At 40.8% G+C, this 22,076-nt stretch overlaps 2 protein-coding genes across 7 annotated transcripts in view; one reads left to right on the plus strand and one right to left on the minus strand.

The window, feature by feature from the left end:
• The window catches only part of VSTM5 (V-set and transmembrane domain containing 5), a 5,199-nt gene extending 1,904 nt beyond the window's left edge, over window positions 1-3,295 (plus strand). The window contains exons 3-4 of the mRNA XM_010578270.1: window positions 2,323-2,722; window positions 2,823-3,295. Coding sequence (XP_010576572.1) covers window positions 2,323-2,722; window positions 2,823-2,977 — 555 coding nt within the window. The 3' untranslated portion in view covers window positions 2,978-3,295. The remainder of the gene's footprint in view (window positions 1-2,322; window positions 2,723-2,822) is intronic.
• Window positions 3,296-7,651: 4,356 nt separating this feature from the next.
• Window positions 7,652-22,029, minus strand: MED17 (mediator complex subunit 17). Of its 6 annotated transcripts, none has more exons than XM_010578223.1 (12): window positions 21,777-22,029; window positions 21,260-21,426; window positions 20,682-20,901; window positions 18,542-18,678; window positions 18,355-18,439; window positions 17,107-17,259; window positions 16,124-16,254; window positions 14,900-15,084; window positions 14,183-14,320; window positions 13,060-13,177; window positions 11,597-11,756; window positions 7,652-9,724 (listed from the first exon to the last, which is right to left on the minus strand). In XM_010578223.1, exons 1-12 carry the CDS (start codon window positions 22,006-22,008, stop codon window positions 9,519-9,521), a joined length of 1,932 nt encoding a protein of 643 aa, XP_010576525.1. In that variant the 5' UTR covers window positions 22,009-22,029; the 3' UTR covers window positions 7,652-9,518. The 6 variants fall into 6 exon arrangements, 4 of the variants coding, with proteins under 4 accessions (XP_010576525.1, XP_010576526.1, XP_010576527.1 ...); XM_010578225.1 differs by lacking the exon at window positions 7,652-9,724 and adding an exon at window positions 11,022-11,150; XM_010578224.1 differs by lacking the exon at window positions 14,900-15,084 and having other exon boundaries at window positions 14,183-14,340.
• Between the last annotated feature and the right edge of the window lie 47 nt (window positions 22,030-22,076).

Raw genomic sequence — 22,076 nt, forward strand, 5'->3', positions numbered from 1 at the left:
GGGGTCGGGTTGCCGTCCCCCCCCCCCCCCCGTTACAGAGCTCCTGCGTGGAGGCTCCACGCTGCCAGCCCTGCTCTACCCACTCCCCAGCACATCACAGGCCCAGGTCCGGTAGGCAGAGCTGCGCTTCCAGCTTTGACTCTCGGCCCGGCCAACTCTCCGGAGCGCAGCAGCGTGCCAGGGCCAGCCGCAAACTCGCTGCGCTTCGAGCGGCACCGGTACCCGCTTCTCCCTGGGACGTGTTTTACTGGGCGCGAAGGGTCTGGGTTTGCAACCGGCAGAGCGCGGCGGCCTTGCGCAGGGCGCTGCAGGTGGCTGTGATGTTTGCTCTGGAGGCTGATGCAGCTCTGTTTGGATTAGACCGGTTCAGGTGATCTAGGTGGGCTGCGGGCTGAAAATACTTTTGAATGGTTAGCTACTGCGCTGCCTTTTTTAGCTTTGTGTGCTGGATAGGGACAGAAAATGTTTGCAAATAATTTAATGGAAAGATTTGGGTTTTTTTTTTACATTTACCTTGCAATCACATATTCAAAACAGAGCCATGCCTTTATCAAAACATAAAAGGGTCACTGTGGTGAGATACTAGGCTCCTGTCTGGTCAGAAACGGTGCAAAGGGCCTTTAAATAAACACATGGAGCAGAAAACAATTAGAACAATTTGCAGTGATTACCAGAGGTTCCCGTCTGTTCTGTTTCTCTAGCTGGCACAACCCCCTTTTTCACAGCTCTGGTTAGTCTCTCCTGCACACAGGCTGAACGGCAGACCACAGCTTAGCTGAGGATGTGCTGGGCTATCCAGAAAGCATGGTGTCCCTGCGAGGGGACTGGGCAGCACGGGCATGACAAGATGCCCACAAAGGGGGAATCCCAGGCGTGTTATCTTGGGAAAAGCCCAGATCCTATCTGGTTAAAAAAATACAGAGTGGCTGAGGCTTTCTCCTGTGCTGGTCCCATAGGCGAGGACCTGGGAATCAAACTGGCTTCTCAAGCTTCCCTGCCTTACCTTGACCAGCAGAGTTTCTGAATTCTGCCACAGATCTCAAATAGAGCAAAGTCAGCTCGTAATTCATTTACCCATCTCCCCCCATTTGTGGTTGCTCTGGCCATGGGGGTTTCTTATTTTTTTTAATAAGATTTTTAAAAATAATTTCTTTCCCTTGGAGACTTTTTCTTTCTTTGCCTTTTAAAACCATTATTTTCCCTGAAGACTCTGCAGAACCTCCAGGAGCATCCCCAGGGGTCCTGCTTTGCGCTCCTTCAGCATAGCTCAGGATCTCATCCTCCCTCCCCACTGGGTTACAGACATTTGCAGCTCAGCATTATTTTTTTCAGTTGTGTTCTTCCAGTCAGGCTGTTCCCACAGCATGAGAGGAGAGCGGGTGACCTGCGCCAAGCCAAACCAGGAAAAGGCATTCAGTGGTGAGGCTTACTCTGTGCTTTATCTGCATTTTGTCTGGTTTGATTTTTGTGGGTAGATAACAGGATTTCAGTCTCTAGCCAAGTGTGCCAAACCTGCCATTAATTATATAATAAATAAAAAAAAAAAGTATGCCAGTTGAAACTGAGATGTTTGGTGTTCATCCAAATCTGCATGCAGAAATACCGACACGCAAGCAGAAATCATTGCAGTTACACATTAAACTAAATGGTCAGTTCAATTTCAGAGTGTTATGAACAGCTCTGGAATCACATCAGTAGGAATGAGGTGAGAATTAAATATGCTTTCACATACATTTTTGCCTGGAAATCATCAGGAATGTGAAGTCCCTGACTTTGCGTGAAACTCTGTACCTTTGATTACATGTGATTTATCTGCACTGGCATATAACTGGCTGCCTTTACAAAGCTGCTGCCTTAAACATCAATTACACATCCTGAAAACATGACAAAGTTCTTGCCAAGCCTTCACATACTTAAGCCTGCTACGGTTCTTGCTTTTGGGGGATGGTAATTAATATAATAGGTTACCTTGGCCATGGCGATTAAACTTTCCATTTAAATGCAGGATTTTAAAGGAAGGCCAGTTACTGATGCATACAAAAGCATTGCTCAGTTTTCAGAAAATATTATGCTCCCTTACCCAAAAAGACTTGTCCAAACTCTCTCCTCTTGGGTATCGAAACACTGAAACACACGCAATTACTTGGCCTGTATGGTGGAAACATTTCTCCTGGCTCTCATCAATTAAAAATGTGTATTTAGTCTTTAATTTAAGTATGTATATTCCTTTTATGGTCAGCAGAAAGAAAGAGAAACGGCAAAGCATAATCCGTCCTCTCCTAAAACAGACCACTGAGATAGGTAGGATGAATCACGCCCCAGGGGTCCCATCCTGCCCTGGACAGTTGGTGCAGCATCACCTCTACACTCATCACCCTCCTTTGTCTTTCAGCTCCCGGAGGAGTGTCGTTAGTTGTCCCACAACCCAACATCAACGCAACAGTGGCACAAAACATCCTCCTCTCAGTTGAATACTCTTGCAGAGGCGTCGCCACCATTGAGTGGAAGCACGTGTCGAGCTGGGGCACCACCAAAATTGTTGAGTGGAAAAGTGGGAATTACGTCAACATATCCACTGTCTACAAGGACAGAGTAACAACTTTTGAAAATGGCTCTATACAGCTTCTGAATGTGGGCATGAGAGATGCTGGCTACTACTTTATCACTGTAACAGAGGAGTATGGAACCAATGCCTATGGCACCATCATAGTCAACGTTTATGGTACGAACTAGATGGGAGTTCTTGGCTTTACCCTGTGTTTAAACATTAGTCTGCTTGTAATCAATTTTATAATATTAATTTTTTTCTGTCCTCCCTGCAGAGATTATCTATGAAGATTTACATTTTGTAGCAGTTCTTTTTGCATTTCTCGCTGCAGTGTCTGCCATTTTGATCTGCTTCATGTGGCTGTGTAATAAATCTCTGCATCTATTTCAGAAGAAGACGGCACACAAACTAACAGGTATCTCTCTATGAATGCAGTCAAGGTATAGGGTTTTCAAGCCTGAATTCTGAGCCTAAGATTCACTTGTGATTTGGGCCATAAAGGTGCTAAGCAGGGATACTGAGCAACAAGAGTGGAAGGGCTCAGTTCAGTTACCCTGTTCAACTCTTTACTAGCTGAGGCAACTGAATAATAGGTATTCAGTTGCAGAACAATCCACAGGGACATCTACCTTATACATTTTACATCAGAAACCACAAAACACTTCCCAACATTGCTAACTGCAAAACTTAGGGAAAAAAAAAAAGGCCAGAGCTGCAATAACACCGCGTCAGAGGGCAGGAGACAAAGTCAAGAACATGAGCAATGCTCTCAGGGTCTGCACTAGAAGGGTATCTCCTAGGGGAAGGTACTCAAATGGCCCTTGGGAGTGGCCCTCACCTCACTTCATGGAGGACTGCACCCCTCCCTCTCCTCTCAAACCCCCCTTTCATCTGCCTTCAGGTTTGATGCAGTTGCGCACTCCAGCGAACACTGACTAATACCAAAAGCAGACTCCTAACATGCGCCAAAGACACCAGTCGTGAAAAGCAGATCAAGGGAACACAAGGGATGCACCGAAGGGAACATTCACATATTGAGAAAATTTTCCAAGCCACAGCCAGGGTTATTTGGCCTAGGCAGCAAGACAAGGTGCTACACTACAAGCCTGGGCTCAAGCTCTGGGCACATCCTTGGAACAGGAGGTTTCTTTTACCACTTCAAAACATTTCAGGCATTTACCTCCCTTCTAAGTGCAGATCCACTAGTGGTTTCTTGCCCTGTAGGTAAAAGGTCTGTGTTTCTTCTCTAATAAGCGCTGCTTAAGCTGTTATATTATAACAAGCACCCTAAGTATCAGTATTTTACTAGACCAACACAGATACCTAAAAATCCTAAGCCTCATGGCCCAGACTGTATGCCAACTCTGCAAAACCCAATACAAGAAGAGATGAATTTGGCTCGAGCCATCTCTACCTTTCTGCCACTCACCTGCAGCTCTAAGGGCTGCTGCTGTTTTCACGGTGCACACACCACTCACAAGCTTCTGTAGGTACAAAAAATTTTCCCATCATGCCAGAATATACAGGCTTTTTTGGCTAAAGCCTTTTCTTCCTCCAGTTAAAGCCAGTCTTCCTACAGAGCTGAATTTAATACAGTTATTTGGCAGAGTTCAGGAAAACCACAGTTCTGGAGACTTGCTCTGTCATCTCCCAAAACATGATCTGAAGCAGGGACTTAACTTCTGCCCCAATTCCACCTCAGAACAGCCCTCATTTGAGAAGTCATGAAGAGAGGTATATGGATGGGCCCTATGGACTTCAGTTTTCGTAGCGCCTTTAGTCTTGTATTGGAAGAAACCAGCATCACTTTAAAGATTGCGAGGGACTCTTTATGCAGTTAAACATTTTGAAAAGATGTATTTAAAACCTAATTGTAGATGAGTAAGCTTGAGCTAATATTAAAAAGTTCAAAATGTCTCAGCTATTAACACAGCGTTGTTAATTTTGGAACACTGGCCTTCCAATCCATTTGCCAATCAATAATAATATCCTTTTATTTGCAGCAAGTACAACTGAAGAGATTGAATTGGAAACCATTGAGTGTTAGCCAAGGACTGTCTAATAACAACAAAACCAATTCTACCTCAGGAGAAAGCGTTGGCAAAGAAAGCAAGAAGAAACCTAAAAGGTAAAATGTTTGTGACTACTGTAGAAACATCCTGACTTGCAAACTAATTAGACATTAAATCAGCAATGTCTGATGGAGCTGTTTTGACCTGTTAAGTTTTCTGCTCTGCTAGCCAAGGTCAAAGAAAAAAAAGAGTATTCTTCCATGCTGAGCACGAACACATTTTTCTGGCTAATTAATAAAATCTACAGCCTCTACCACTCTTAAAAACAACCACCCAACCAACCAAGCCTCTAAGATCAACCCATAAAGGAAATGATCATGATCTTGAAGGACACCTGTTTTCTGGCTACAGCAAGTCTCCTATTACAGACAGAACAGCCATTAGCATCCTTTAACATAATAAATTTAATGTCTAATTACAGTATTACATTAAAAAATTAATTGCAAGGATTGAATCCTGTTTATTGCACCTGTGCTGCTACTTTTGGGCATAAGGAAGTTCCTGAAGCTCTGAAGACAAACTAATTCTTTATGAGACAAAACTGACTTTGAAACAGTGCCGAGCTGGTCAAAGTTCCCCCACTTACATTTCCAGTTGTTTACGCTGCCCCTGGGTATTAACACACATTTTATGACATTACTAGAGAAGGCTGTTGAACAAGGAACTGTGCACAGGCACTGAACAGGATGCCATCTGTAATGATTAGAGGGGTCAGATAAAATACTGACACCACACTGGTGGGGTGGCAAAATACTGAACAGTTTCATTGTGAAAGATGTTGAGCCCTTTGCAAACTTAGCCCACTGATGAATAGTCTATCTGGGAAAAAATGTTAAAACAGCATTACTTTGAAATTTAGTATTTATAAATACAGTTCTGAAATTGCTTTTGTTGAGAAGCCGCCTTTGCTTTCCTATGTTGTAAGAAAACATGAAGTGATCTAACTAATGTCTTCCTGAATCTGCATATTGCACTTACATTTTCCACCTGCAGATCTGCTGGGTGGAATAACATTTGCTTTTTTGAGTGAGAAAGCACTAAACTGACTGAGCTTCGAATTATCCTGTTTTGCTTTTGTATCGAGAATAATTTTGCAGTGTGAAATAAACTTTGAAAATGTAAGAGACCATGGAATAGTCTGTGTCTGCAGATTGCCACATGGCTTTTTGAGCCACACTGCTGCTACTGCCTCTCTCGCACTTCAGCTCACTTGTTTGCAAAAACCTTTTACAGGACAGGCTGACAGAGCTTCCCCTCTGGTCAGGGATCACGATGCTCAGGTGCAGAAGTACTATGGGTTAGATTTGGAAAAACAGAGAATTTCTCAAGTGCATAATGATGCAGGTAGGTGCCAAACAAGCTTTTTCCAAAGCACCCTGTACACAATACCTTTACAAAGTCATCCCCAGATTGAACTGGCCATTTATAGTATAAAGGGCCTCTCACCCACTTAAAAATTCAAGTACCAGATTCAGCTGGTTGCTCCTTCCTGCACCTAGAACAGGTCAAGAAAAGGTGAGAAATCTAGAAAAAAAATAATCCCAGCTACAGCACAACTTGGCAAAAAGTAACACTTTGTTCTAATTCTTCACTTTAAGTATGTATTACCAGCCTTCTGTATCCTTGAGTGAACTAAGCTTTGACAACACAGAAGTTGTAAGTGCATCTCTTTTAATCACCAAGCTTGAAGTACTTTGTAAAGTACCCGTATAGCATATGGAAAACATTACTAATTTTTTTTTCTGTTTATCTATTCCAGATTTTTTTTTTAATCCCTAAATCTTAGAACCTGAATGTGAAGTTATGCATTAAGCTGAGCTGAGTATACAGCAGGTGCTCTGCCAGACTTATTTAGAAGGTACAAAAAGTGCAGCTTACACATTAAGACCATTATTACCTGCTAACATTGACTTGAACACTGTAATTGCCAAAGGAAAAGTCAGGAAATGTATACAGACGTGACCATTTGAATGCATTGCTGTAATTGTAGAGATCACTTACACTGTTAAACTACAATATTTGAAAGCTGGGATGAAAGTAGGAAATGACCACTTAAAATTCTTCAATTTAAGGTGCACTGTAACAGCAGTAAGTTTCCAACTAGCACAGTTGTTTTACCTCAGCTTGGCTAACGATACAACAACTTCAGGCACCCATCCTTGGCTACTGATGCTGGTGCCAAACTCACTTTTAGGTAGTAATATCCTAGAGGAACAACAGGGATCCAAATAATATTCATTGAGGACATACAGTACAGTTAGCCTATGTACTGCTTTCCTTATAGACAATTCCTCAGCCACAAATTTTACCCAGAATTTAACATGCTTACCCTACATAGATAGGATCACTTATAAAATATTCACATTTTCTGAAACTGGTATTTGTCAATATGCATTATTAATGTCAGTAATGCTTGATATACAGAACGTGAGGCTAAGCTGTGTGTAGCAGTTTCTTGCTACACTGGAGGTCCCTGAAGTGTCTAGTCTTATGGCAAGCAGTTAAAGTGGAAGTGTAGAAACTAATAGCTATTCTTACTCCACTTGTAAACTCTGCAAAAATGCAGAACAGCGGCAATTTAATATTTAGAGCGTTCCGAGTGATCAAAGGGATTAAGGCATTTTGCTTTTAAACTTTAATTAAAGAGATGTCCAAGTTCATAAGACTGCTTTGGCAATCAATTGTAAAGCGTCTTAATCATCCGCTAATGTCTTCATTTCACGTTCAAAGATGCATTACCAAGAATTTCAAGACTGTCCCTCTGTTAGAAGCCTAATCAGTCTGTTTTCCATTAAAATTAGGAACCCCTGTGTATTCAACACTAAAAGACAGACTCTCCAGGTCTCTAATAATTCTTTTTTTTTTTTTTAAATTTTTTTTTTCAGCTAGGCCTGGAAGTCTTGACAAATGTCTTCACTGCTAATGTGCAGTGCTTGCACTTCTGCAACACAAGAGAAGTCCTTTTGCATCCACCATTTCTTTTCAGAAAGGGACAAATCCTGCAACTATGAGTTCCCAATAGCTCCACAGTGATCCTATTACTTGGTAATGAAGAGCTTATTTGACAAAAAGGCGATCACTACATGCAGACGTGTCAATTTAAGTTAGTAACAGTGAAATGTAAAGATACATTTAAGTTTCATACGCTCATCTTCTAATTATTAGCAAGAGGAGATTTGTTGTGTTGCCAAGAGTCAAAACAGCCACATATAATCGGATGCACAAATAGATGCATCAAGCTGTTGGCTGAACTGTTGTTCACCAAGGAAAAAAAACCCCCCTCCGCCTGTAATCACAGAGTGTCTGCTAGTCAAGCAATGTGGGACCTGGCATTACAGGTGTTGCATAAGATTCACCCATCTTTCAAGATCAAGAGACTATTTTCAGCTAGTATTTTTTCTGTTTCATAAGTTGTCTTGGGTAACTCATCAGAACCTGAAAGGAAAACCCTTTCTCTCTCACAGTTCAGTTGCACAGAAGCAAGTACTGCAAGGAACTGAAATAACAAGATGTTCTACACTGGTAAACACCAACTTAAGTACAATAGCTGCTTTGGATACGCACTGAGCAGCAACTTGCCACAAGCAGTTGCTTAATATCTATTCCAACTAATCTTTATTGCTCAAGAATACAGCAAAATAACAACTGTCACCATACAAGTATGATGTTAAATTCAAACATGTTCTATGTGCAAGAAGTTCTCGTATATACACACACCTCCCAACATACAATATGGACCTAGGTCTGAACCAGTTCATACACTCAGGTTTCAAAAAGACCTTTAGCAATTAATCATCAAACAAAAGAAAAGCTTTGTGCAACACCTTACCAGAAGCTTCAAGAAGGCTACAATTACAACGAAAAGACATAAACATGACTTTTTTATTTTAAAAGAAATCAAAAGAGCTGATCTTCAGGAGGATATTGTTTCCCTGGATGATAATCAGTGACAGTGCAGAAAAAAAAACCAAAACAAACAACAGCAGAAGTGTAGAGATCCAAGGTCTACTGCATGGGAGTTACCTGCTTCTATCCAGACATGAATTTATACAAGTCACCCACAAACTCAAATTGTCAAAATTTTGCAAGCAGAGTAAGACCCGTTCCTCTACCTGCTTGCAAAAAGCAAGGACAGAAAACACAAACAAAATAACCGACACCACACAGGCTCATCTATAGCCATCAGAGAGGAAGACCTTTGCCACAGGCTGTGACTTTGTAACACTCTCAAATTAAACAAATCCCTAAGTAAATGTATGTCTCAAAAAGAAATGGGTCACTCAGAAGCCATGTCAATGTACAAACTCCAACTAAAGAATGTCATGCAGTCAAGACTGTCCCTTGATTCTGAAGTTTTGTTTAGCCTTAATTGTTGACAAGGGAGCTCTGCTTCTCCTCGGTTTTCCCACTTCCCATCAAACAAGTCCATTAGCTTCCACAAGGATAGCCATTCCCTGGGGTATAAGCCACTAAAAGGCTTATCGATAGCACAATTCAATTCTAATAATTTTCATCTTTCAGAAATACTTGCAAAGATCTACTGAGAAAAAGTAGGGGCACAAGGGGAAAGGGAATGACACTGAGCAGACACCTTTCATGTAGCAAAGGACTACTGAATTTAATTTTGTAAAAGAAAAATAGATTAATTACTCAGCTATGTTGCTCTAGCTAGAGCAATCTGCAAAGATACAGCCAAAAGGAACTTTTTTGAAGTTGTATTTTATATATCATTGAAAAAAGTTTTACTGCAAACACTACAATGGACCTATCTGTACAGGAAAAATTTGGTTTTGCTTTCTTGTATTGACCCACAGGTTCCATTTCCCTTTGCTGCATGGGCAGTGATCGTTCGCAGCACAGCGATGATTCAAAGCCCCCATGGAGAGGCTGACAGATTATTAGCATGGAGTTAGGGCAGCCATGAGGAGTTCCATTTTATACACAAAGTTACGCCCTTCCATTTTATTCCACTGCACTTCCTTGAACGGCCCTCGAAGATGATTCCACTTGTTGTCTTGCAGTACATCACCTTTGGGGAGATCCTTGCACTGACTCCGCGGAAACTGAACCATAACTTTGCTGCCACTTTCCGGACCATTACGTACTGTGATGAACAGAGATTTTAATGAACATTCTTACACTGTAGGAATTCCTCATATTAAATATCCTTCCTCATGTATGCTATACATTACTCCTACTCAATACCAAACACACTGAAAGCAAACAAGGGAAATTACCTTAATTTTTGTTTTTTAAAGTTTTTCTCTTTGAATTTTCTCTCTCTCCTCTCCCACTTCTCTATGATTTTGCTGCTTTAGCACTGCATATTCTTGGTTAGAGCAAACCAGAGAAACATTTGACAAAAAAACCCCCACATGTACACCTTACAAATGCATTTATTTTTCCCTAATGATGCCAGGAAGGGCAAAGTATTTTTGCTGATTCTTACCTTGAATGTATTCCCCACAATTCTGTTGAAAAACGTGATCAAAAAGATACTGTTTGTAGTGGATTTATCTCAAGTGGACAGGAATGAAGTCACTCAGGATCGTTGTTGCTTTTAATCACAAAATTCTGCAAGATTGGTGGAGGGGTGGTGGTGTTCTATTGGCTTGGATGGGGTTTTGTGTTTTGAGGTTGGGGGGTGGTGGTAGTGTTTTGTTTGTTTTTTAAATAAGCACTCAGGAAGGTAATGCTTAGCTTCCCCCTCACCTACCAAGCTAGCCTTCTACAAAGAGATGACTATCAGGCTGACTGAACATAAATTCTCCTTCATATATCAATGCTGACTATTCCCCACTACCTTCTTCACCTTAATATGTTTGGAAACTGCTCCTGGGACTGGTTTTTTGCCTCAACTTCCCAGTAATTGCAATGAGGCTGACCAGACTGTAGTTCCCCAGATTCTCCTTCTTGAATACAGGATGTCACATCTGCCTTTTTCCAGTCTTCAGGAACCCTTCCTGATCACCATGACCTTTCAAAGATGACCAAGAGTGGCCTTACAATGACATCAGCCAACTCTCTCAGCACTCATGGATACATCCCACCTGGTCCTGTGAACTTGTCTATGTCTGGTTTCTTCAAAGGTTCTCTAACTCAATCCTCCTCTACTGAGGGCAAGTCTTCTTTGCTCCAAAATTTCCCATTGGTCTCAAGGACCTGGGATTCCTGAAGGCCAGTCTTAAGACCAAAGCAAAGAAGGCATCGAGTACCTTGGCATTCTCCATGTCCTGTGCCACCACGTCCTCTCCCCATTTAACAGCAGGCCCACATTTTCCCTATTCTTCCTTTTGCTGCTAACATACCTGTTGAAGCTCTTCTTGTTGCCCTGTACAACCCTTAGCAGATTCAACTCCAGATGGGCTTTAGCTTTCCTATCCCCATCAACACATGCTTGGACAGCCTATCTTCTTCTCAGGTCAACTGATCCTGCTTAAAATCTCTTGCAGATTCCTTTTTATGTCATGAGTTTAGTCATGAGCAACCTGTTCATCCACACAGATCTCCTGTCACCTTTGCACAACTTCCTGCACATAGGCTTGAGCTTGAAAAAAATAATCAACCAGCTCTCTTGGACCCTTCTTCTCTCCATCCCATAGGATCGTATCCCATAGGATTCTTCCAAGAAGATCCCCAAAGAGACCAAACTCTGTTCTCATTAAGTTCAGAGTTGTGATCCTGGTGTTTGCAGTCTTCCCTTCTCTCAGGATCTTGATGGTTTCTGTAATCTCTTTTTTTCTACGCTAATTCTAAGAAATATTTTCAAGCCTGTGTAAATTAAATCAGGTTTATCAAAGTATTGATTCTATTTAGGTATCAATTTCATACACAAGAGAGATTGTTTCTATAATATTTTGCTATAAACTGACATTATTCTATAGAAGTCTAGAGACTCAGAAAGAGACTTACAAAGCCTGTGTAATTCACTTAAGAATTCTAAGATTTTCTATACGTTTGCTATAGAAAACACTACCTGAAATGGCATAATCTCCATTTGGTGATGCTACAGTTATTGCTGATGCATTGCCAATACTCTCCACCGGCCCCAGACCAACATGATTGCTGAAACTCAGCACGTGCCATCCCATAACTTTCGCAAGCTGCTGAACTGCATGTACTTGGTGCTGTGACATCTGAAAGATAACAAGAGGTTCATCTTCTGTTTGATATTTGCACATCACAGAAAGAATTGCTTACTGGTTTTACCAAGCATTTTTTCTTTTGCTGTACAGTAGTTATTTATAAAAAGTGACTTTGTCTTATAAGTTCTTTAGTTTCACAGGAACTTGCCTTTTTTCTTTTTAAACATATATGCTATATAAGTGCTAGCAGAGCTTTGTGTTATTTGAATTTAGACTAGTTCCTCTGCAGACAGAGAAGGCCTCTGCATTAAGCACACTATGCAGTTAGATTAATTCTTCCTAGGTAAATAAAATGCATAAGCCCATGTAAGTATTGCTTTCAATTTACAAAAACCTTTATTTAGGTCTCAAGAAATACAAATAGAATTTTGAAATAATCCTTTCTTTGAATGGAAATGAGACCTCTGCTGTAAAATATATAAAATCTGTGAGAATATTATCAAAGCAAACTCAGGAAAAAAAAAGTTGAGGTTCTCAGATGCATGATTATCTCCATTAATGCTCAAGTGTAAGCATTGAGCTTTAACAGCTTAAAAGTTTAAATGCTAATGTTTTCTTGTATCAAAACATAACACTTGTAACAAGGAATTATCTAGCACTGTTCACCAGTTCTCTGTGAACAAGTCTGAAAACACTTGACCAAAAAGAGATACCCTCAGCAAAATCTGTTTCAACATGTTTTCTGTGTCGTGGAGTTTCACATAACTGCAACAGGCCAACCACTATTAAAGACCTGTATTTTGACTACTTATAATGCATAGTAGAGAGACTGTCACTTCTGAATAAAACCAGCAGCTTGCTCTAGGCAATTCAGAAAACACAGTTCATTCAAATATCAGCTGATTTAGTAATGGCTAACGCAAAGTGAACACTAACAAGACAATGTTGCAATGACAGTAATTGTGGGCTCATTAAGATCTCTACTCTAGATAGGACTTGGTTACAGCAAGTTTCATATATTGAATACCTTATTGCCTGCTATAAGTCTCACTGACTTGTTCTGAAGTAAGCAAAAATCTTAGTGTTCCCATAATGAGTAGCACAAAGAAACGTATTTTACATGGGAGGGAAAAAGTTGTTATTACTACTGACCTTAGTAAAAACTGGTATTATATTTCAGTAACAGTTGCTAAAGTCACTATACAAACGTACTGAAAATTTCAGTAATCCACCTTCCTATTTTCACTGTCTTTATTTGAAGTCTTCTAACATTTTCTACATAGATAAAGGTGAGATTCTAACTTCTGTTTTTCAAGCATTACAAGAAGGGGAAGAATAATGTATATGAGTCTACCTGAGATAAAAGGAAATCCTGCAGTTCTTGCTCTTGATGGGACAACGTAATAACTCTTCCATCTCTATGCACAACTCTGATCTGTTCTACTCCAATGTTCAGCTGTAGTTGAATGGATCTTTGAAAACAAGATGCATATTTATTCAAAATGCATTACAACACTTAAGAAAACAGGAAACTAAGAACGCAGAATCCCTCCCATTCATTGACAAGAACTCTAAGATGAGGATGGTGCGAAGCCTATGGAATACAACAGCAACTCCAAACATTTCAGTTTCATCACTCACCACAATAGCTACCTCTATACTGCAGGGGACATATTCTGTGGCATGTTCCCAGACTTGGTCCACTGCTTGTTCAGGTCAAGGAACTTCCTGAGGTGCCTCACAGCTCCCTGCCTGCCGCTGTGCCCAAGTTTCCTTCCAGAGGTGCAGGGGAAAATGGTGTGTACTCGGGGTCTGTTCTATCCTACCGCCAAGACTTGGGCAGCATATGTACTCTCGGAACTGAGACTGCAAATTGCACCAATGAGCGCAGTCTGCTCCACACTGTGGACACAGCCAAAGAGGACTGCTCAAAATGGAAAAAACAACTGGGTCATCCACTGTCAACACATTAGTTAATTAGCTGCTGGTCAGCACGCAGACATTCATTTCTGGTACATGAGATCTCTTATTTTGATAAGAATGTGCATAACTAATAGCATGAATTACATGAGTTCCACATTTCAGTACCTATGCAACCAAGCTAGGACTGAGCACTGACTAGCTCTCCACTAGCTCTCCAAGACCAGACTGGAAGTTTAGCATCCAGCACATACAAAGATACTTTATATTCAGCTATCTCTATCCAAAGTAAATCCCACCTTAAACGGCCACTTCAGTTCCTTCTTTGAAAGGAAACTGTGCTAGTTAGCAACTCACTAAGTTTCTTCATTAAAGTGTAAAGTGAGTGAAGGGTGGCTGTTCCCCACCAACTCAGAAGAACAAACACTTGCACACAAATAATGGGCTCCTACTTGTCTGTCTGAAGAGAACCTAAACCTGTAAAACACAATTTGAATACACTCTGCCATTGCTGCATGCTTCTACAACTAGAAAGATACATGCATTTTCATACTTACTTGCATATCTGTTCATATCCTTGAGAAGTTATTAGAACTTTAACGCTGGATTCATAAACATCATTTATATTGGACCAGTGGGCCTGAATCTGAGGATCCTCAATACGGCTAGCCAGACTGTCAATGGTTCGAGCAGTTCTAGAAAATAAAGACATATTCTACACACAATAATCTAGACAGTTTGTGCTGTTATTTTGTTTAGAGGAAATGAGTAGTTTATTAATTTGGGGGGCGGGGGGGGGGATTGTGGCACACAAACAAAAAAAGGCAAATTTAACAGAACCATATAGATCAGGATTCTATTTCAGCACCATTCTGGTGCTAATGAAGCACACTTCTTTACTCTGTACATTTCATATACATTCTGCAGCAGTATTAAAGTGGTATTACTCAGTATCGGCTACTGCACAGCAAAGAATACTAAAAAAGATTTACGCAGTTTAAGAAAAGTAGGGACAATTATCAGCATCCTATGTCCTAACTGTCACAGACACCTTGAAGAAATCTGTTGGGTTTTTTTCCTTTTGTTTTTACTAGCCGAGTGTAGTTAGCTCATATTTCATGATATGTTATTGGTTCTTAGTACTTAAAAATAAAGACTATTTTAACAGTGAAGGAAGAAGTAGCTAGTTTTAAGAACACTGAAAAAAGATCAATTGTATTCGACGTAATAGTACATTCTATTGTAACTGTTAACAAGAATAGCTTGTGAACTACCTGCGTCTCAAAAAGATATGTTTTGCCTGCTTTATTATCTTTTCCAGAAGTCCTTCATTCGACTGTAAAGAACTGATATCATTCTTATCAAAAGTCTGGGGTCCTGCAAGTCTCATTCTCTTATGGCCAAAAGGCGCACTAGCTGGATGTGGCATCACTGTTGAGCTCAGGGTTTGCTTGTGACACTGCAACAAACAATAGATGTTATAAAAGGAAGTGACCAAGTAATGTATTTTCAAGAAATAATATGTATACTACAATATGCTGCTTCACATCAGGTTTTTTGAGTGTACGTACTTTCAAAAAGTGCAACTTTTTTACTTTATAAACTTGACAGCACTTTAAAGCCAGCTTTACACTCAAACTTTGCCTCCCCTGTTTATGCAGGTCTTTCAAACCTTATGGAAAGTGTTTTTTAAAAAAAGGTGCTAGCTAACAAAAATTTGGTAGTATGGCAGTAGCTCCTAATAAGTGGAGACAGAATGGTCAAACAAAAATAAAGGAAGCATTTTAGAGATAAAAAATTCAGGTACAAAAAGATTAGCAACCTGTTCAAAGTCAAGAAAGGAAATTCACAACCAAGCTGGGCACTGAGCCAAAGCTTCATGAAACCTAGTTCAATATTTAAAACACTGGACTTATTCCACATGACTGCATGACTTGCAGAGCCATGCTCCAAGGAGATGAACACTCTCTGGAATACAGTTTCACAACTGCTTAGACATCTAAAATTGTGCTCCTTTTCAGAACAGACGAAACCTCAACCTTCTGCCCCTGGTCCTTCTGCTAGATTATATGAGAATCTAAAACACTGAAGCAGAGAAGTGGACCTCAAAAGAAGCAACGTTATTATGGTAAGTGATTGTTCTTTCTTCCTGGGAGTATGGTCTGAACAGATGCTAACTTAGAAGTACTTGACAAGCACTAATTAGACACAAAGGAAAAAAGGAGACTGCTGAACTGTACTGGAAAAATCTTGCACAGCTTTTCTGAAGTGAGTAGCTGGGCCTGAGGTTAAGTAAAGAACTAGTGTTCCATGAAAGCATTAACTGGAACTCCCTAACCACCTATACAGACTAAAACTGAACAGTAGGATGCCTTACACAAATGGATAGTGACTGGCCTCTAGTGGCACTCTGTTGGTACAACAGTGCCACACACTATGTAGAAGACTGAACAAAAGCCCCAAAACTCTTCAATACTTGACCACCATAAATGCATTACCTCTCGGATAAGTTGATGCAAATTATGTTCCAGAACATAGAGATGATCCTCTGGATTCTGTTTTTCAGAAGCAGACTTTTGTGATTTTTTGTCATTGGAAGAGTGACACAGAGAAATAGACAACTGCAAACCTGTACAAAGCAGATTTAAAAAAAAAAAAAAAAAAAAAGAGGACACCAACAATTTTCAAGGAGGCTTCTGAGAACTACTTTTCTTCATGTTTTATAGTCAGTAGTTTTACAACCAGTATTCACCGTATCAGAGAAAAATCAAAGAATGGTGTTGGAGAGCACAGCACCAAAGGCAAGTAAGACTTGCTACTCATTGAAGTGTTGACAGGCAACTATTAACTCACTAGGTGCATTTCACATCAATTTCTATGACTCAATTCCACACAAAAAGAGCAGCCCCCAGGACCTCATTCCTTCCACAAAGAAGGAATGATTTACCATCATATAAATTTTAAGCAATCCAGAAACATATTCTTCACATGATACAATCAGTTGTGTACCCCTTGTAAGAACACAGGATTCACCAGCTGACTGAGCTGTCTTCGTGCTGTTTAATTATCTTCACTGAAGCCATTCTTCTAAAGACCCATTAACTCAAGTCTTAAATTTCACCTGCATGCAATCCAGGAGCAATGACTTATGCACAGCTCCAAACTGCAATGTGCACATGGCATTACAGTTGACAGCTTTAAGTGCTACTGACAAAAAACACAATCACAAAGAAAAACCATGCAAAATCCACACAATAAAGTATGAGTAAATTAGTAACTGAAGTGCATTAGTTGAATGTTTCTACAATTAGCAAGCAAAATTCAAATTCTGGGAAATTCTGTTTTTCAAAATCTTTGAATAACAAGATTACTCCCCCCCCCCCCCCAAGAACAGAGCGTTAAAAAAGGTCACATTAATCAGAATTTCAGTTCATGTATAAGCAAATAATCGTAGGTTAAGAAGTCTTAAAAAGTTTCCTACCTGGGAAAGGCTGGGAGATTATCTGATTTTTCACAACAATGTGAGGAATTTGTGATTTAATTTGAACAGCTTCTCGTGACAGCTGGGCAAAAATTTCTTTACATAAAAGAACATTCTGTGCAGTTTCCAACTTTGTCTGCCAGTGTGGAGAGCCTGAAAAATATAAATCAACATTTGCAGAAGGAAAGAGTAAAGAGAAGCTACCTTTTTGTTCAGATACCAGATACTGTGCAGTAGCTGTGAGTATTTGGTAAGATAAGGTAGTCAGTATCTTCCATCCAAATTGAGTATTTTCAGAATTTTATCTCAGTTAAGCAAGCACTATAAGATAACATTAATGCATTTTACTTCGATTTTACATACATGTATACTGTGAACTGCAACTAGCTCTGGAACTGCCTACTACATTCCCAGGCATTTTTTGAACTCTGCTTATGAACCTCTTCTTCTTGAGTTGCAATTTACTTTCAATGATACTTCTAGTTTTATTAAATTCACTTGACAATGAACCACCAAATAATGTGAAGTTCATCTATGTGCTTTCACAGGATTCATAGGCACAAAATTCTTGGAAGATTCTAGCCTGAGTAAGCACACAAGCTCTATACTGTACCCTGAATAACGTATGAAACATCTGTCTAGTACAGCATCCTGTCTACTCTCAAGACAGCACAAGCATTTGTGACAGACCACTGTGAAATAAAATCCTGCCAGTTCTTTTTAATCCAAAAGAGAAATAGATTAATTTTTAATCCCAAAAGTTTACAGCTTCACATACTGGCAGGTATCAAATGAATCAATCTAGTACCTGCCAGGTGAGCTGTTGGTAATTAATGCACATACTGCCACCACAGTTTCAGACCCAGAGAAAACATATGAGCCACAGAAACAAACAATGCATTTTGGGCAAAGTTAAGAATGAGCAGACAGTAGTTCAGTTCAGTTGAACTAATGGGATGTAACTGGCTGAAACACAATACCTTGGTTTGCTTTCGGTTAATGTGCTCAAACTTTTAATGACTAACAAAAGGTGCTCCAGAACACTTAAAATACAATCCTAGTAATTTTTTTTCAGAAACTGAGTAAACACATATGCCCAAGCAGAACCTAAACAGAAAACTTCAGTTTAAATAAGAATATTCTTGTTCACTATTCTTTCAAGCTATATGCTAAAATTTTCAAATAAATATCATATGCAAACCCATTTCTTGAGAACATGCTCAAAAAACAACATATAGCCAGATATACCTGGTTTTGATTTTGGCATGGGTCTTTTAAAGAGATTGACTGTCCCAAGGTCACCAATGTCTGGAGCTTGTTTCTGAATAGAAACCTAGGAAAGAATGAAAACATCATCTGATGTTTGTTCTTTGTTGCAAGCACACAAATACCAAAACAAAACCCATGCTACTTTATTGAAGTTTCTCTGGCAAACCTTGATATAGGCTGATCCCTCTAAATCACTTGGAATTTGAACATCCAAAGGACAGTAATCCTCAGGTATCTTTTTATCCAGGTCAATGTCAGTGTTCTTTATAACCTCAAACGTACCATGGTGAAGAAAAAGGGAGCCTAAGAAAGGAAGGACAAAGACACACATACTACATATAAAGCACGTTCCGCAAATAATGAAGCTCATACCACCGTTTTGGAAGAATATGTATATCTAAGTCTCCAAACCTCCACAGTTGCACAAATTTCTTAATGAATTCTTAAAAAATTAGGTAAATTAGAAAGCTCGTTTCGGCACATCAGCATCTCAGTCCTCCAGTGTGTGATGTGTAATGTTTTACAGTAAGTTAACAAGTACTATTTAATAATTATAGGAGAAAACCAACAGTGTTTCAAAATGGTGTCAGTAGATGCAGGGGAGGATTAAAAAAAAAAGAACGGTGTTTGGTTAAAACAAGACAAAAAGTTAACTGCCCAAAGTTTTGCAAGCAAGTAGCTTAAGGTGCAACACCCTTACTGATTTAAAGGAATGCTGATGATGTTTGGCTTGCACTCTTAAAACTGTGACAGTGTTCTGTCTGTAAAAAAAACCCTGTACAGCCAGTCATTCAGGTGAGACTGATAGAAGCAGATGCCCACTGTTGTGGTTTAACCCCAGCCAGCAACTAAGCACCACACAGCCGCTCACTCACTTCCCCCTCACCCAGTGGGATGGGGGAGAGAACTGGGGGGGGGAAAAAAAAAAAAACAAACGTAAAACTCAAGGGTTGAGATAAGAACAGTTTAATAGAACAGAGGGGAAGAAAATAATGATAATAATAACAAAAATAAAAATGACAATAATAATGGAAGAATTGGAACATACAAAACAAGTGATGCACAATGCAATTGCTCACCACTCACCGACTGATGCCCAGTTAGTTCCCGAGCAGCAATCCCCCACCCCCCAGGCCAACTCCTCCCAGTTTATATACTAGATGTGACGTCACATGGTATGGAATACCCCTTCGGCCAGTTGGGGTCAGCTGCCCTGGCTGTGTCCCCTCCCAACTTCTTGTGCCCCTCCAGCCTTCTTGCTGGCTGGGCATCAGAAGCTGAAAAATCCTTGACCTAGTCTAAACACAACTTAGCAACAACTGAAAACATCAGTGTGTTATCACCATTCTCCTCATACTGAATCCAAAATACAACACTATACCAGGTACCAGAAAGAAAATGAATTCTATCCCAGCTGAAAGCAGGACACCCACATCCATCCTAGCTGCATCCCTTTTACATCCAGAGCACAGTTTGTCTAGTTTAGGATAAATCATCTAAAAAGAGATATATCCTGGGCTGCATCTACAGCTTCTCCGTGAACATAAGATGAATAACCCTAAATTTGTCCTTCCCCTCCTTCACTGATGACAACAGGGGCCCAACATAACCAGTTCACATGTCTGCTTTGTATCTACATCTTAAGTTTCGTGAGATTCTGTATTCACTCTTTCACTCCATAATTGGTTCTAGTACTCTGGGCTGGTTACCCTCTCTTGCTGTAATCCATGAAATAATGCATATTCTCAGTATCATTCCTCACAAATGTAGGAATAATAGATACAATGAATCTATCTTCAGTGATGCTCTTTAGTCATACGGTTCAGTTTTAGGTAGTCCTCCGAGGAACTGCGAGTTAGACGCGATGATCCTTAGGAGTCCCTTCCAACTTGAGATATTCTATGATTCTACAATCTTCACTCAGAGGAAAATGCAACATACTCCTCAATTTTTTTTAAAATGCTTTACAGACCAAACGTAGAGAAAGACCTTGTAAATCTTTGGCTTATCTGTCAATTGATCAACTACATTGTCAATGCAGAATTGTTTCCATAGAGCAATCTTTACTAGAATCCTACACAGTCAGCCTTTAAAATCACTTTCTAGGTTGAGGATGGCACAGTATTTTTCCTGATAATAAAACAAGTTTTCTCTTTTTATAATGCTATCTCCTAATTACAATACACTTTAATTAAATGATATTATTTATTATTAGAGGTATTCCATCTGTTTTTCCAGTTACAAAAAAAATTTCATAAAATATAAACATTCCATGCTTGAGAAAAACAAAAGACCCTGCTGTTTACCTGCACTTCTGTAGCTCAGATCACCAAGAATTTTGTCTCCCACTTTTCTCAGTTTCCAGTGTTGTCTCAGTCTTAGCAGTTCAGAGTTGAAGTCTCTTTGTCGTTTATTTTCCTGGTTTTCTGCAACTGATTTGGACAATCTTTCTGCACCTTTCAACAGGATTTGAGCTGCTCCAGCTAATGACTTCTTTTTTGAAATCAACTGTAAAAACTGAGGATTCTAATAACAAAAAAGAGAAAAAGCTACTTGTGCCTTAATTCTCAAAAATTATTCACGGAAACTAATTGACAGTGATTGATAACTTAGTTTTGCTGGATGTTCAGTAGCTTATTTAGAATTACTTTTGCACTAGCATTGTATAGCCACGAGCAGCATCTTGACTTACAGTTTCAGCAAAGAGGCCTTTGAAATGAGCCTCAGCTCCCATCCTCAGCCTTACCCTGACCCATGAAGCACTATACCAGCACGTCGTAAGGAACGTTTTACTAAATCTTGTATGCCCCATACACAAAAAAATCCAGTGAAATGAAATTTTTAGTATCAAGCCATAGAAACTACACAAGTAGGTACAATATACCTGTTTTGGGGGAAGGGGATCCTGCACAACTGGATCTAGGGTCATGAACTTTTTATCCTTCACAATGCTAAGAACATCATACAACACACACATCTCAGTCAAGGCGCTTCTTAAGTTGTTCCGTACTGAATCCCAAGGCCAGAGGGATGGCTGAAACTTTACCAACCCTAAAAACAAAACAAAAGAAGGGGAAACGAAGGATCGCAAAAAGATACGGTGTAAGGTTCCTTCTTAAACCACAGAGGGATCACGACGGCGTGAAATACACCACAACCGCACGGCACCCGGACCCATCCTTTTCCGCTCCACCGCTGCAATTCGCTGGGACTCGGTCAGGAACGTCCCGGCCTGAGGATCCGCGGCCAGCCGCGGGAACCCACGGGGGAAGGCAAGCCCAGCCCAAGCGCCTGTGGGGCTGCCGGCCGGGCACCGCCAGCCGCAGCCCGGCGAGAGAGCTCGGGCTCCGGGCCCAGCCGCGGGCCGCCCGCCGGGGAGCCGCGGGCCCGCCGCCCCTCACCTTCCTCATCCTCCGCCTCGCCCGGCTCGGCCCAGGCGCGGCCCGCCGAAGCCGGCTCGTCCTCCTCGGAGCCGGAGCCCTGGCTGAAGTCGATGCGCTGCGCCAGGCGCGCCAGGTTCTGGGACATGGAGAGCGGCTGCAGGTAGGTCTCGCTGCCATCCAGCCCCACCTCCTGCACCTGCTTCTCACACGCCGACTCGATGCTGATGCGCACCGCCGGCACGCCCGCCATCTTGGAGCGACCTCCGACCGCGGCCGCCGGGCGTGCGCCCGGCTACGGGTGCCGGGCGGAGGCGGGCG

Source organism: Haliaeetus leucocephalus, unplaced genomic scaffold (genome assembly GCF_000737465.1).
Source record: "Haliaeetus leucocephalus isolate CR32 unplaced genomic scaffold, Haliaeetus_leucocephalus-4.0 Scaffold616, whole genome shotgun sequence".
NCBI classification, from domain to species: Eukaryota; Metazoa; Chordata; class Aves; order Accipitriformes; family Accipitridae; genus Haliaeetus; species Haliaeetus leucocephalus.

Coding starts and splice junctions, on each gene's coding strand:
- MED17 (XM_010578223.1), bottom strand. CDS start 22,008: ATGGCGGGCGTGCCGGCGGTGCGCATCAGCATCGAGTCGGCGTGTGAG. Junction 15,085..16,123: donor TGCATCAACTTATCCGAGAG/GTAATGCATTTA, acceptor TGTTTGTTGCAG/TGTCACAAGCAAACCCTGAG. Junction 13,178..14,182: donor GGATATGAACAGATATGCAA/GTAAGTATGAAA, acceptor TTGTTTTCAAAG/ATCCATTCAACTACAGCTGA.